The sequence below is a fragment of the Musa acuminata genome, chromosome BXJ3-6 (assembly GCF_036884655.1).
Source record: "Musa acuminata AAA Group cultivar baxijiao chromosome BXJ3-6, Cavendish_Baxijiao_AAA, whole genome shotgun sequence".
Taxonomy (NCBI): domain Eukaryota; kingdom Viridiplantae; phylum Streptophyta; class Magnoliopsida; order Zingiberales; family Musaceae; genus Musa; species Musa acuminata.
This window is the reverse complement of record NC_088354.1, coordinates 31,707,802-31,721,122: the sequence shown is the minus strand read 5'-3', so window position 1 is coordinate 31,721,122 and position 13,321 is coordinate 31,707,802. Positions and strand designations below refer to the sequence as shown.

The 13,321-nt window shown below is 38.2% G+C and overlaps 1 protein-coding gene across 2 annotated transcripts in view; it reads right to left on the bottom strand.

Annotated features, from left to right (window-relative positions):
• Nucleotides 1-13,321, bottom strand: part of LOC103988849 (calcium-transporting ATPase 3, endoplasmic reticulum-type) — a 66,153-nt gene that overhangs the window by 39,480 nt on the left and 13,352 nt on the right. For both annotated transcript variants that reach the window (XM_009407507.3, XM_018827764.2), the window contains exons 5-9: nt 5,394-5,530; nt 4,485-4,559; nt 2,865-2,910; nt 1,175-1,234; nt 1,011-1,091 (exon numbers count right to left, since the gene is read on the bottom strand). In XM_009407507.3, the coding sequence (XP_009405782.1) occupies nt 1,011-1,091; nt 1,175-1,234; nt 2,865-2,910; nt 4,485-4,559; nt 5,394-5,530 (399 nt within the window). The remainder of the gene's footprint in view (nt 1-1,010; nt 1,092-1,174; nt 1,235-2,864; nt 2,911-4,484; nt 4,560-5,393; nt 5,531-13,321) is intronic.

The window sequence follows — 13,321 nt, the reverse complement described above, 5'->3', positions numbered from 1 at the left end:
GGGCGGTATGTACCGGTCCGCTAGCTGACCAGTACATGGACCGCTCGCTACCGGGCAGTATCAACTGGCGGACAGAACGAGGAGCACGACAATGAGGAAGACGAGGCTGCGGCACTCGTTGAACGAAGAAGGCATGACAGAGAAGAGAGTTGGACATGGCAGGACACGAAGAAGCGCTCCGTCGGGAGAAACGCGATAAGGGGTGGGTCCTCGCTTCGTCGGGCGAAACACTATAGGGGGTGGGTCCTTGCTCCATTGGGCGAAACACAATAGGGGGCGAAGGGATCGTGGCCGCTGTGGTCGGGGAGGTCGCGATCGATGGCAAAGGAAGGGATCCTGGCCTAGGTAGGACTATTGCTTCCTCTTCTCGCTCTCACCATCGTCTTGGTCTTCTTCCTCATAGTCGCTAAGGGCAACAATGACGAGGGAGCGGGAGATGAGCTCACCCTGGGCTGGATCCCCGCCGGATCCGACTACTGCGAGAGCATTGTGGAGTGCCTTGCAGGGGATGAGTTCGAGCTGGGGATGGAGGCAACGCATTGCATCCTCGCCCGCTCCGCCATCACCCCCTTTCCGTCTCTCGAGATGGAAAGGGGATATTTTTATAAATAATTTTTATAGTAATTATTACTCATAAATATATGTATATAAAAATACATATGTTTATGAGTAAACATATGTATATAAACATATTTTTATATACATATGTATATAAAAATACATATATCGAGTGGTATGCCATACCATACCATACCGAGCAAAGCTCGGTACACCGATACAATACAAAATTAAAAACCTTAGGGTGTAACAACCAAGAAATCTACCATTATGCAAAATGAAGAATTCATTAGCACAAAGCTGTAAAGAGTAAGACTACTAACAATAACCAGTTTCCTTATTACTTTACAATGCTACCAAAAACCTTAAAATTGTTTGCCCACATTTACCAATGACATAGCATCCATGTTGCTACTATAAATTAAAGCAGTCAAGAACAAGAAACTGCATACCAGTCAGAATTGCCTGGTCAACACGTAATTGGCTGCTCAACATCTCTACCATTCTCATGTCAGCAGGGACCTTGCATCCCACTAATTGACAAAAAGGAAATTCCGTTCCAGATAATATAAGTAATTTGACAAGCCACGCATTTAAAAAAATGGGGCAAACATACCTCCAACTTCAACAATATCTCCAGGAACAAGTTCTGTGGCAGGCAGTATTGAGAAGCAACCTGCAGAGAACACCATATTCAAATCATATGCAACCTCTATTGCACTCTGGTAAACAAGAAAGATATTATTTTAGATATAGTATATCAATTATACTAATGGAGGAAATGGAGACTATACTTGTTTTGGCATTAGTTCATATGAGTTTAAGCCCTGCTATTTTAAGGACATATCATGATAAGAGCCATTTTTTAAAACTGAAAGAATTCAAGAAACAACAGTACAATTTCAAGCAAGGGCTAAAACATGTCAATCCCGGACTTTAACGATACAAGATAGTATGATATGATATTAAAGATGAGTTGGAAAAAAAATAAAGTGAGATAAAGGAAATAAACTAAAGCCACCACCCAAGGTTTAATGTACCGAAGCGTACCGCTCGGTACGGGCAGTACGTACTGGTATGACAAAGGATCGGTATGGACAGTACATTGGTACACGCTAGTGTATCATGTGTCAATATGCTTGGTACAACTCGGTACGTACCACACCAATAACTGATCGATATACCGGTACGGACCGGTACTACAACCATGCCACAACCCAAGTAGAAACATCAAGGGATGCAGATGTCACCATCTAAATGAGCCTAACAACGGATACAAAGCTTAGGAACTCACTGCTAGGAATTTATCAAAGAGAAATATAGCATATGAGAAGGAAAAGACTAGCAGAAGGAACTAAAGTTATATTCAAATCACTAAATGCCTCCAAGGCTTACCATAAAAATACAATAACTTTGATTGTAACAATAACTCTATAAGAATCAAGACTCCCCAAATTGACTAGTCGAGTATGACTGTTCTGTAAAGTTTTGCCATAGGTTGATTAAAATGCCTGTATCTGTAATATGTATTGGTTCTGAAATCACAAAACTGTGCACGAATAAGAACATGAACTCCCATTAAACTTCCACTAAAATGTACCAGTTCTCTAGCCTTTTCCTATCATCATATCCATTCATAACCTAAAAGTTCCATGCAGAAGTCTTCACATGTAGCTTCCTGCCCAAAGAGTTTGATATTTTATCTGAGAATTGGATCAAGCATGGCTAAAACAACATTTAACTCTACTTCACAGGCTCTGTCTTCTAAATTTGCATGCAAAGTAGTGCATTTCGCATCATACAGCAAAATCATGCTACTAACCATCTTGACATAGATTAAAATTTTCGTCCAGATACATAGTAATACTACCAAGTTCAGACCACCAATTAGTCCATGGCCCACAACCTCAGGATTGGTGGTTTGCATCTCAGATATATGTATACAAAACAGAAAGAGTTCCACTGTGTATCTGTTGAAAAACATACATATCATTTTTCTTTCTCAATGACAACCTTGTTTCATTATCTTTCGATAACTAGTCAAACAGAAACTAATGCATGATAAGAATGTGAAATAGTTGAAAAGAAACAACGAAAAACACATACAACAACTAAGTCTCACAAGAATTATCTTGAAAAATGGTTTGACTTGTGATTCTTTCTGGTGCACCTTTTAAGACTACCACACAAAACAATTTAGACAAAACAACAATGATTTCGAAGAGTGTGTACAAAAAATCTCATTAAATAGGTGTTTAACAAAGCTGTAATGTGTCAAGAGGCCTAATCTTTGGAGCTACTCTTACCATTTCGTAAGACAGTTGCAACATCAGCCTGATATGCTCGCAACTCCTACAAGATACCACGATAGAAGGGGAAAAAGCTGAGAAATACAAGTTAAATAAGTTGTATCATACTGTAGAGAAAAATGTACAGTTTAAGGTACAAAACAGAGTTCAGAAGGTGTCAAAACTTAAGAAACACTAAATGCAAGCTAGCAAACTAATAATGAATAGCAGTGATTACCATGTGATATAGCAAATTTCAACAGCAGTTTAAATTTCACATAAAAGCTAGAAAGCATCACAATTGTTATACACACACACAAACAAAGTTGGCTTTTGAATGAGTCTTCCATTATGTTAGCCTCCAGAGTGTAGAGCCAATCTTCGAGGCATTTTGGTTTTAATTTTTAAAAGTCAAAATTTCAACTCCTAGTTTTGCATGTTTCATGCATATATTATATTCTGTTCTGCCAAACAATAACTAAAAGGTGTTGTTTAGCAATGTCAAGTTTTGGATAAGGAAAAGACCCCAAGTTCACATTGCCAACATATATCTTAAATGAGTCATCATAGAGAAACTCGGAACCACATTGTTAAATTAAAGGAACTTACAACGCCAAGAAAAAACCATGCCAATAAAAAATGTAATACAACTATATTTTTGGCAGTAATACTATTTTTATACAAGGAACACAATCTCAGGTACCGGACCCATAACAGGTACACCGGTATATACCAAATATCAGATAAAATGCTGAAAAATAAGCCAAAAGAAAGGGGGAAAACCCTAATTCAGTGTTCTTCCACCCTTTTTCTTGACACATATAAATCATATTAGATAAAAATAAAGTAAATCTGATCTATAAAAAAATAGAATACAAAATCAAAATATATATTGAATAAGGACCAAAAGCAGAATTTAGAAAAACAAGATATAAGTGTTGTATCACTCTATGGACCCATCAAAGTCAAAATATGTGACATTTTTTCTCTCATTCCTCCATCAAATCTTCAAACACTTGGCACCTTGGTTACTTCAAGGTTGATACAGTCCAATCCACTAACCGAGAATGTGCTACTTGATTTAAAGTGCCATATATGCAAACATGATTTTTAAATGTATGTTAGGGTTTCATAATGGTGTCAATAAAAAATTGCTATTAATGATGTCAAACCAACATTTTATCTTTATTGTATTAAAATAATGGTAATAACAGCCCAGCAGTTGGATACACAAAGATGATAACAAAAAATGTAAAGGTTAGGTAAAATAAAGAAGAGTCAACCTTGCTGCCATGTACAAGTTGCAACAACTAGAAACTCGACTAGCATGCTGGTAAAACAAACACATTTATATATTTTAGATATTTCTGTTTACTATATAGAGCATTTCTAACCCTGTTTTCAAGATTAAGCAACTGATTTGACATACATGATAAGTGTTATATGCAAAGAAACTGAATCACAGACATAACATGTGCATGCTAAACTGTTGAACCATAAGACAAACTAAATATAGAACTTTGCAAATGACATGTCATGCACAATAAATTTCTGATACGATCATAATAAGATAGAAGCAAAAAATATTCAAATTGCAACATAGAAAGTATAGTATAAAAAAAAGAATTATAGAACTACCACAAGTGCCTTTTCAGCATTTGTTTCAGTTATCACACCTACAGCTGCATTTGCTGCCAATATCATAAATATGACCTGTAATTATTCGAAGAATCAGTAAAAGATAGAAGGGTAACAGTTAATGATTGATCTTTTATTTTTCTACTTGAATGCAGTTGTTTCAAAAGAGAATAAAAAAATGCACACCAACAAAGACAACCCAATTGCTAGAAATGCATATCACAAGAAGTGATCATCTCAATTGGCTCCATTTTCATCTAGAGTGACCTTTCCGAAGCTTCTTTTTTCTACTTTGGAGTTTCAAGTATTTCAAGTCCTCGAAAATGGTTTAAAAGAAACTCCAAATTCCAAAAGATTCAAACATTAGAAAACCACAAAAAGAGTTCATAAGAGTGATCATCATAAAAAAGAACTTCGATGTTGCAGAGTTGCAAAACATTACAAAAATGTCAACACGTAACAGAGTTGTCATCAGTATTTAGATTCTTAAGTATTGATATTCTCATATTCATGTTCCAAATTTTGCCCAGACCGAGAGGTAGCCATGCACAAATCATCCATCTAGCACCTTGCTCCTTCTGTGAGGAAAACATGCACTTACATTCAAGTAAACATGTACAATCAAATCCTAGTACTGGACATCATTATTTCACTCTGAAAACTGAGTTGCGAGTAAAATTGAGTGTGGTTCACAATTTCACATATTGACTCTTACATATTATATAATCAAGGATCGGTGTTTCATCTATGAAACCAAAACACATTTGATTGGCATGTGTGGTTCACAATTTCACATATTGACTCTTACATATTATATAATCAAGGATCAGTGTTTCATCAATGAAACCAAAACACATTTGATTGGCATGCAACTCGAGCATTAAATAAATAATATAAAGGAGTTCTCACAGAAGGTTCTAGAAAAGCCGTTAAGCCTGTCTCGCCATTGATCAAAGCCAAAAGGAACGAAACAATGGCAGCTGCAATCAATATCTTAACAAGTAAATCATCAAACTGATTCAAAACTCGTTTCCAGAAAGGAGTGCCTGCACGAAGCAATTACATCAAGACATTTAGCCTTTAGGTTGGATTGCATAATTCCAAGGCTGCAAATATCATAAATTTATTTAGCTTTCCCCATATGCTGAAGGGGAACCAATAATATTACAGGAGAGAAAAATGACAACAATTCAGAGTATGCTGAACATAAAATTCTTCTTGCCATTGCAAGCACAAGATGCTAAACATTGATAACTGCAATATCAGCAATTAATATACTTAGTTGTTGCACTTAAGAAGAAAGAATTGGTACAATAAGACAAGTCATCGTCAGTATTAATCCTTACAGGTCAAGCAAGACTAAACGTCAAAAAAGAACTTTCACATTTACACAAAAGGATTTTTTTTTCATGTATAAAGCTCCAAAAGTAGGAAATGATGGATGTCACAAAATTTTGTTGCATGTATATTCCTGCAATATCTCAAATCAAACAAATGCCCAAGTTAGCTAACATCTCTTGAGTCTTGACTGTTATAAATCTGTTATTAGTGGCCAAATCACAAGACTACCCTTTTCAAATATGCCTCTATATGAATTAGGACAAAATCAACCTAAGGACAAATCCAAGAATTAGGCTGACTCGGGGAGTAATATTAGGGTTTAGATGTATTTGATTAGGTTGGGTCTTCTCATTTCAACAGTCTTTGGGTGTATCCATTTTCAAAAATGTCCTTGTACAGTCTGTAAAAGTGTAGGAGGGATTTAGAGGGGGAGGAGGTTATTAAGGAATAATAAGAGATTAGAATAACCTTAGGTTGGAAATTGGAAGAGAGAGAATAAAGAGAATTAGAACGGAGAGAATCTTGACTATTACATTATCGCAGTTATCAAAATCATGCATGGTCCAATAGTGCTACCAACAGTAATGTACCCAAAAATACAGATAATCACAAATGTAAACAAGACCAAGGGAAACTTTGAGGATGAGAATGACCAAAAAGGGAAAACCTCGGATGTGGAAGATGAGAATGACTAATTGTCTATATCTAATCAAAGCTTTTATGTGGACAATTGACTGCTGGGGCTTTTAAAGCTCATTTGGCCACCATATTCATGGACAAAAATCTAAGGAAAATCAATACTAAAAGAAAACATGTGAATATCTGTTGCACAACCTGTCTCGCAGGACGCATAATGCTCACATTGCTTTAAAAAGTGACTGCTTGTTCAAGCTAGAAATATCAGACTTCATATGCATAGAGGAGACCAAAATTAAGATTTGTCATCATACAGGTCTAGTGTTATTGATAGCTTAGCATACATCTACCACTATCATAAAATAGCTGCTTGGGCATTTTTACCTTTGTTAAATTTGAGAAGACATCCATGACCACCCATCCTTGTAAAGGTAACATACAAGCAAGGTTCGCTGTGCCACCCGAAACACATCAGTACGAGTAGCGGCACGTACCGGTCCAACAGGGGACCGGCACACGGACCGCCCTGCACCAAGCGGTCCATGACATATGACCCCGTATCGCCCGACAGGGTCTGTATCGGGCAAAACGATCAGATTTTGACCGTTACCGATGAAGGGTTGAGATAGCTCTATTTCAAATGGTCCTTTTGCTCGTTTGAACCAAGATCTAAGGGTATTTAAGCCCTTTCTACCCCCTCATTCACTCTCCTTTCACTTTCTCAAACTCTTCTACTCTCTCAATCTCTTTCCCACTCACATCTTTCTCTCATTCTCACACTTGCACCCTCTTAAACACAACAAAACTGCAATTTGTAGATTGGATCAAGTTTGAGAGAATTAACAACTAAGTTAGAGAAAGGCACTCTAATCAAAGGTATATTATTTTTCAAGATTTTTATTGATTTATGAGATGATTAAGCCTATTCTATGTTCTCAATGTCTAATACATTGTTTGACATGTTTATAATGGTAAAATAGGATTAATTAGGGAGTAATTAAGGCCTTTAATACTGTAATTAGTGTGTTTAATGCTGATTTAAATGAAATTAAACATGTATTGGGTGAAATCTTTGTATTTCATGCATATTAGGGTGTTTTACAGGTTTGTGATGGTAGAAGAGGTTTAATTAGGTTTTAATTAAGTTTTTCAATACTGTGATTAATGGTTTTAATGATAACTTAATCAAAATTTGACCTATATTGGATCAATTCAATGTATTTAATACCTACTAGGGTCTTCAACAAGTTTATAGTGGTGAAAGAGGTTTAATCAGGGAGTAATTAACTATGTTAATACTGTGATTAGTGTATAATGATGATTTTATCATAATTTGACCTATACTGGATCAAATTTACGTGTATAATGTCTCTCCTAGTGTTTAACATATTTATTGTGGTAACATAGGGCTAATTAGGGATTAATTAAATTTTTTTACGCTGTAATTAGTGTATTTAATGATGAATGCATCATAATTTGACCTTATATTGGGTCAATTCTATGTATTTAATGTTAATATTGGTAAAAGATGGTGAATTACGGAGTACCTAGTGTTTTTAATGGTGTGATTAGTGTATTTAAATGCCTAATAGGGTATTTGACATGTTTATAGAGGTAAAAAAAGGATTAACTAGGAAGTAATTAAGTTTTTTAATGTCGTGATTAGCATATTTAATGATGAATTCATCATAATTTTACCTATATTAGGTTAATTCTTGTATTTAATGTCTATTAGGTGATTGACATGTTTATAGTGGCAAAGTAGAATTCATTACATATAATTGCAACTTATTATTTCAAAACAGGGCTAATCGTAGCTTGTTTATTTCAAGGTTCAACATTTCGTGTATCATACTCGTCTCCAAGATTTGTCAATACAATATGTACCGATCTATACCAATGTACCAACACATGATATGCTAGGATCAGTGATTTAAAAAGCGCTAGGCGCCAAAAAGCGCTAAGATCCCAAAAAGCCCGAGGCGCTAGGCGCTCGCCAGAGCAAAGAGAGGCCCTCTGAAATATTAAAATATAAAAATATATAATATAATTAAAAATATAATTATTTAAATAACAAATGATATTAAATTAAAAATATATTGTTAATAGTATATTACTTACTATTAATAGTAGTTAGAGGGGGAGAAAAGAACTGTTAACAGTAACAGAGGGGGATAAAAGGGTCACTAACCGTGGAAACCGACAAAAAGTGGCAACAACAGCAGTGAGAAGGCAGTTGTGATAAGCTGGCGGTAGCAACGACGAGCGACAGAAGCTGCGGAGAGCAGTAGCGGCAACGGCGAAAGTTCCAAGGGGCATCCATCGGTGGCGAAGGAACCTGTGGTCGTCTCCCTCAATAGTGGAAGGAACTACACACGAAGCGACAACGGAAGGAAGCTATAGGCTCTTGCTAAGGCATCGGACTCGTCTGTCAACGACAGAGGAAGGCTCGGTCCGCTACGTTTACGGCGGAGGCAACGACAGAAAGCGTCGATGGCGGAGGCAAAAGTAGCGCTACAGTTGGCTCGAGGTCACACAAGCATGAAGGGTGGGGTAAGAAACTACATTATTGAACCGAACCAGACTTAAAAGTCTAGTTCAGTTTGCTTATTTGAACCGGGCGCTCGCCCAAAGCGCCCGGCACCTGGGTTCAAGCGAGTGCCCAGGCAATGCCTCATTGAAACGCGCCACCTAGCCCCCACACGAGGTGCTCAGGCCTCGCCCGAGCGCCTAAGCGAACGCTCGAGCACCTATTTAAATCACTGGCCGGGGCATGCCGACAAGGACTCGGGCGACCCGTGTCTTATTGGTGTGTTGGACCGATACATACCGCCCATACCGTACCGACTTGGGCGGCACAACAAACATTCGTTTATTTGATAAATTTTGGTATGAACATACAAACAAACAAGGACATTATGACGCTAAAGATCATGCCCAAAAGTTGGATAGGTACCATTATCATTAGCAGTACATCATTGTGACTACATCAGTCGGAGTGAAGGAATCACCTGGTTGAAGATGCATTTGGCTGGTGGCTATCCCGATGTTACAAAATGTAAAAAGGTTACGACAGAGATCCGTAAATTATTTGAAGTCAAGTTATAATAGGCAAGGGATGATCTAATTAAAAAGAAGGTCAAGTAAAAAAGAAAAACACTACAAGGCTAAGCAGGAACCGATTTTTTATGAATATAAAAGTCATGTATGAGGATGCAATGAGGCATCGGCGGCCTCACTCATAGTGGGAGCATAGCGACGACAGTGGGTCGATGCCATAGGGACTCCAAAGGTCGACCAACATGAGGCAACCAACTGCCCCTTCTCCTTAGTTAAGCAAAATTGGTAGTATGAGACAGGGTGAAATCTATGGTTTTATCAAAGGAGGTTAACATCAGATATTGTTGATATTGATCCGTAAGTCTATCCTCCATAAACAGCATAACAAACATGAATTGACGATACATATACAAAAGAAAATAAGCAGGATATTAGGAAGGCAACAGCTAAGTTGTTTAACTTCTATAGGATTCCAACAAACACAATCCAATGTCCATATTATCAAAGCATGGTGCCTTTAATCCAAAAGGCTGGCACAGGGATCCAACCTCCAACATTGAAAGAGATCCATGGCATTTATTTAGATGGGATGACAGAACCGAAGGATTGGATCAAATACTTCAAGAGGCAATGGGACAAGTATAGGGTGACACTGATGTGTGATAGTTGGACAGAGCCAACAAGAATAAGTATAATCAATTTTCTTGTGTATTACAATATATGGGTTTTTTTTCATAAGTCGGTTAATAATTCTAATAAGATTCAAAATGCAAACTACACTAAAAACTTAATGGACACCACGGTAGAGAAAATTGAACCACAATGCATTATCTATATAATCACCGACAATGAAGCTAATTTCAATATATGTCGATTTACAATTAATGGAAAGAAGAAAAACATTATTTTAGACTCCATGTGCAACTTATTTGCATAGACTTAATGCCGAAGGATATTGGTGAGTTACCATCAGTAAGCAAGTGTATAGTTCGAGCACAGTTGATCATAAAATTTATATATAACCATCATTAAGTCCACTCTTTGATGCAAAAGTTGCCCCGTCCGCATACTTACGTAGATAACGACATCGAGTAGTTACAAACGTAATTGATCAACGTTCGTATTGATTCACACAAAGGTCTGCAACAGACTATTGTATAAACGGTTGGAGAAACTGATATATGTCCAATACAACATGCGACTAAGGTTGCAGTATGCCGAGCTGGACAAGGAGCCAAAGGAACCAAAGATTGATCCCATCGACCTTGAATATTACAACGAAGATTTGCAGTCGATGTTACAATGGATCGAAGCAGTAGAGAACCAAAAGGGTCCTTTACTTGATCAGGCGGGAGATCCTCCATTTCCTTTGCGTTTTACCATTGAGGAGATAGAAGAAAAAGAAACATATTCCCAATAGGAGGAAGATCCCCCTTGGTCAGAACATGGTAGAAGAAGTCGAACAACATCGAGTCAGACTACTCGAGAAACCAGAGGCACCCAACCGTCACAAGCGTCCACCTAACGTGCAAAGGCAAAAGAGAAGGCAATAGCATCAGCTGCACCGTTGGAAAGAATCAAGTCGAGCGACAAGACAACTTCTCAATCGCATTCAACAACCTGCTCGGTCTGTAGACGTGGCAGCGACAGGGACAACAATGCCTCGACCGACGATGGCAACGACATCGGGGAGTTGATGGTCCCGCATAGGTGCACACATAGTTTAAGGGTGGTGCATGGATCGAGAAGCAATATTTTATGCATACCGCCCAAGATTTAAATCATGGAGCTCGACGTGCACTGGTCAGGTTTATACACGAAAGGGGAAGGGGAAGGTAATGGATGATTTTGAGCAGATGCGACAAAGCTTATACGATATAGACACAGAGCAGAGCACATCGTATTCCCAACCATCATATGACGGAGGATCTTATGACCAACAGTAGTATAGTGATAGTTAGTAATTCTTCTTCAAGCAATAGTACAGTAAGCAATCTTATGATACAAAGCAACAGATTAGTGGTAGAAATAGAAGTTCTGACATTCTCTAACCTCTGCACTAATACATGCCACTATCGTACTTACATTAGGAGCCACCTCAGACACGTATGGTTCACGATGATCAGATTACAACCATCACCGCATTGATGCACCCATGGCATACGGTGTATCAGTATACTATGTCATGGGATCAATTTCAAAATTCGGTCCATCAAACATATATTGATATACAAATACATAGGATCGAAGACCCCTATCCACCACCCGTGAAGTCCCATCGTTCTTTTTGGTGGTAAATTCAAGTATATCCATCAATCGATCCATTTAATATTTGATTCATTTCAACCTTAGAGTTTAACTCATAATTTAACAATTCAAATTATTTCTTTCTAGATAATTCAATATTAACGGAAGGACAATCAAGAACGTGCCACAAAGCTGCTCCTCCAAGCCCAATAAAGATATGTGTCGCTATTCTTTCATAATTTAGAATAAGATTTTTAATCTCGTACCATACCGATGTACTAAGCTTTGCTCGGTACGGTACAGCGTACCGAGCGGTACACCTAAAAAAGGCATAACATAGCCTAATCCAAGATTGGTTCAAGATTGAAGCTCGTTCCACCTACAATTTGGTTCAACTCGAGCATGACATGGCCTAATCCAAATGCGACGTGAACCAAGATTTCCCTAATTTGATCCCCCCAACGCTTCTCTTACTTTACTTTACTTTACTTTACAGGGTCATATTCGTCGAGGGCCACATGCTAGCCCTCCACTAAATTCCACCATGTGCCCCGTTTGGTATCCCTGAGCGACAATGGAGTCGCACTTCAGTCCTAGGCTTCTTCTCCAATGCTTATCAACGCTGAGAAGAGTTCAGCCAACCTCATCGATTATGGTAGCCTCCAAAGCTCCCGCTAACGTCAGCGGTGACGGTCTCTTCTCTCCACATGGGCCATGGTCAGCTCTAGAACCATGATGTGTTTCCAGGGTTTTCTTCTCCACCCGGCCATCAAGTCTTGACGAAAGGCAGAACCCAACTTCCATAGACTACCAGTGTGTGGTTCTCCCAAACAATCCCTTTTTCTTTGGAGCGAGAGCTTGTTTATGAAAGAGGCTTCGATTGGGATTTGACGATATAATGAGATAGAGCTTTACCCTTGAAATCGACCAGTATCAACTGATACAGGTCGGTAACGGTCAAAATTTCGATCGTTATCGCTTGATACAGCCCTGTATCGCCCGATACGAGGCCACAAGCCTGATACCGCCCGATACAAGCGGTTTGCATGCCGATGAGCTGGCAAACCGATACGTACCACCCATATCGGGTGGTACAATACGATTTTGCAAACCCTAATTTAGAATATTATTGATGAAATTATACTAAATTTACATTTATTTCCAACTTAAAAACCCTATTCTAATTTTTTTTCTATTTTTCAGATAATTTCAAATCATTTTTGGCTTTTTCTATGTCGTCGACATGCCCCGCCGTGCCGACACTCAACACATCGATACGAGGTGGCACATGCAATGCCGGCCAATGGTCGATACGTCAACTCGGACCAATAAGGCAAGATACAAATACATGAATGAACTAGTATGTACCAATCAACATTGTACAAGCCCAAATTGCCAAGGGTGTGTCTCCACACCCACAATAGAGCAGGACACAATACCTTACTTGTATTGTACACATTAAATAACATGCCTTGGTAAAGTCAGTATAGATATCCTGCTTGATACTTCCCAGGACAAGTATGTAACTAATCCAAGTCAAGAAATAGACACTT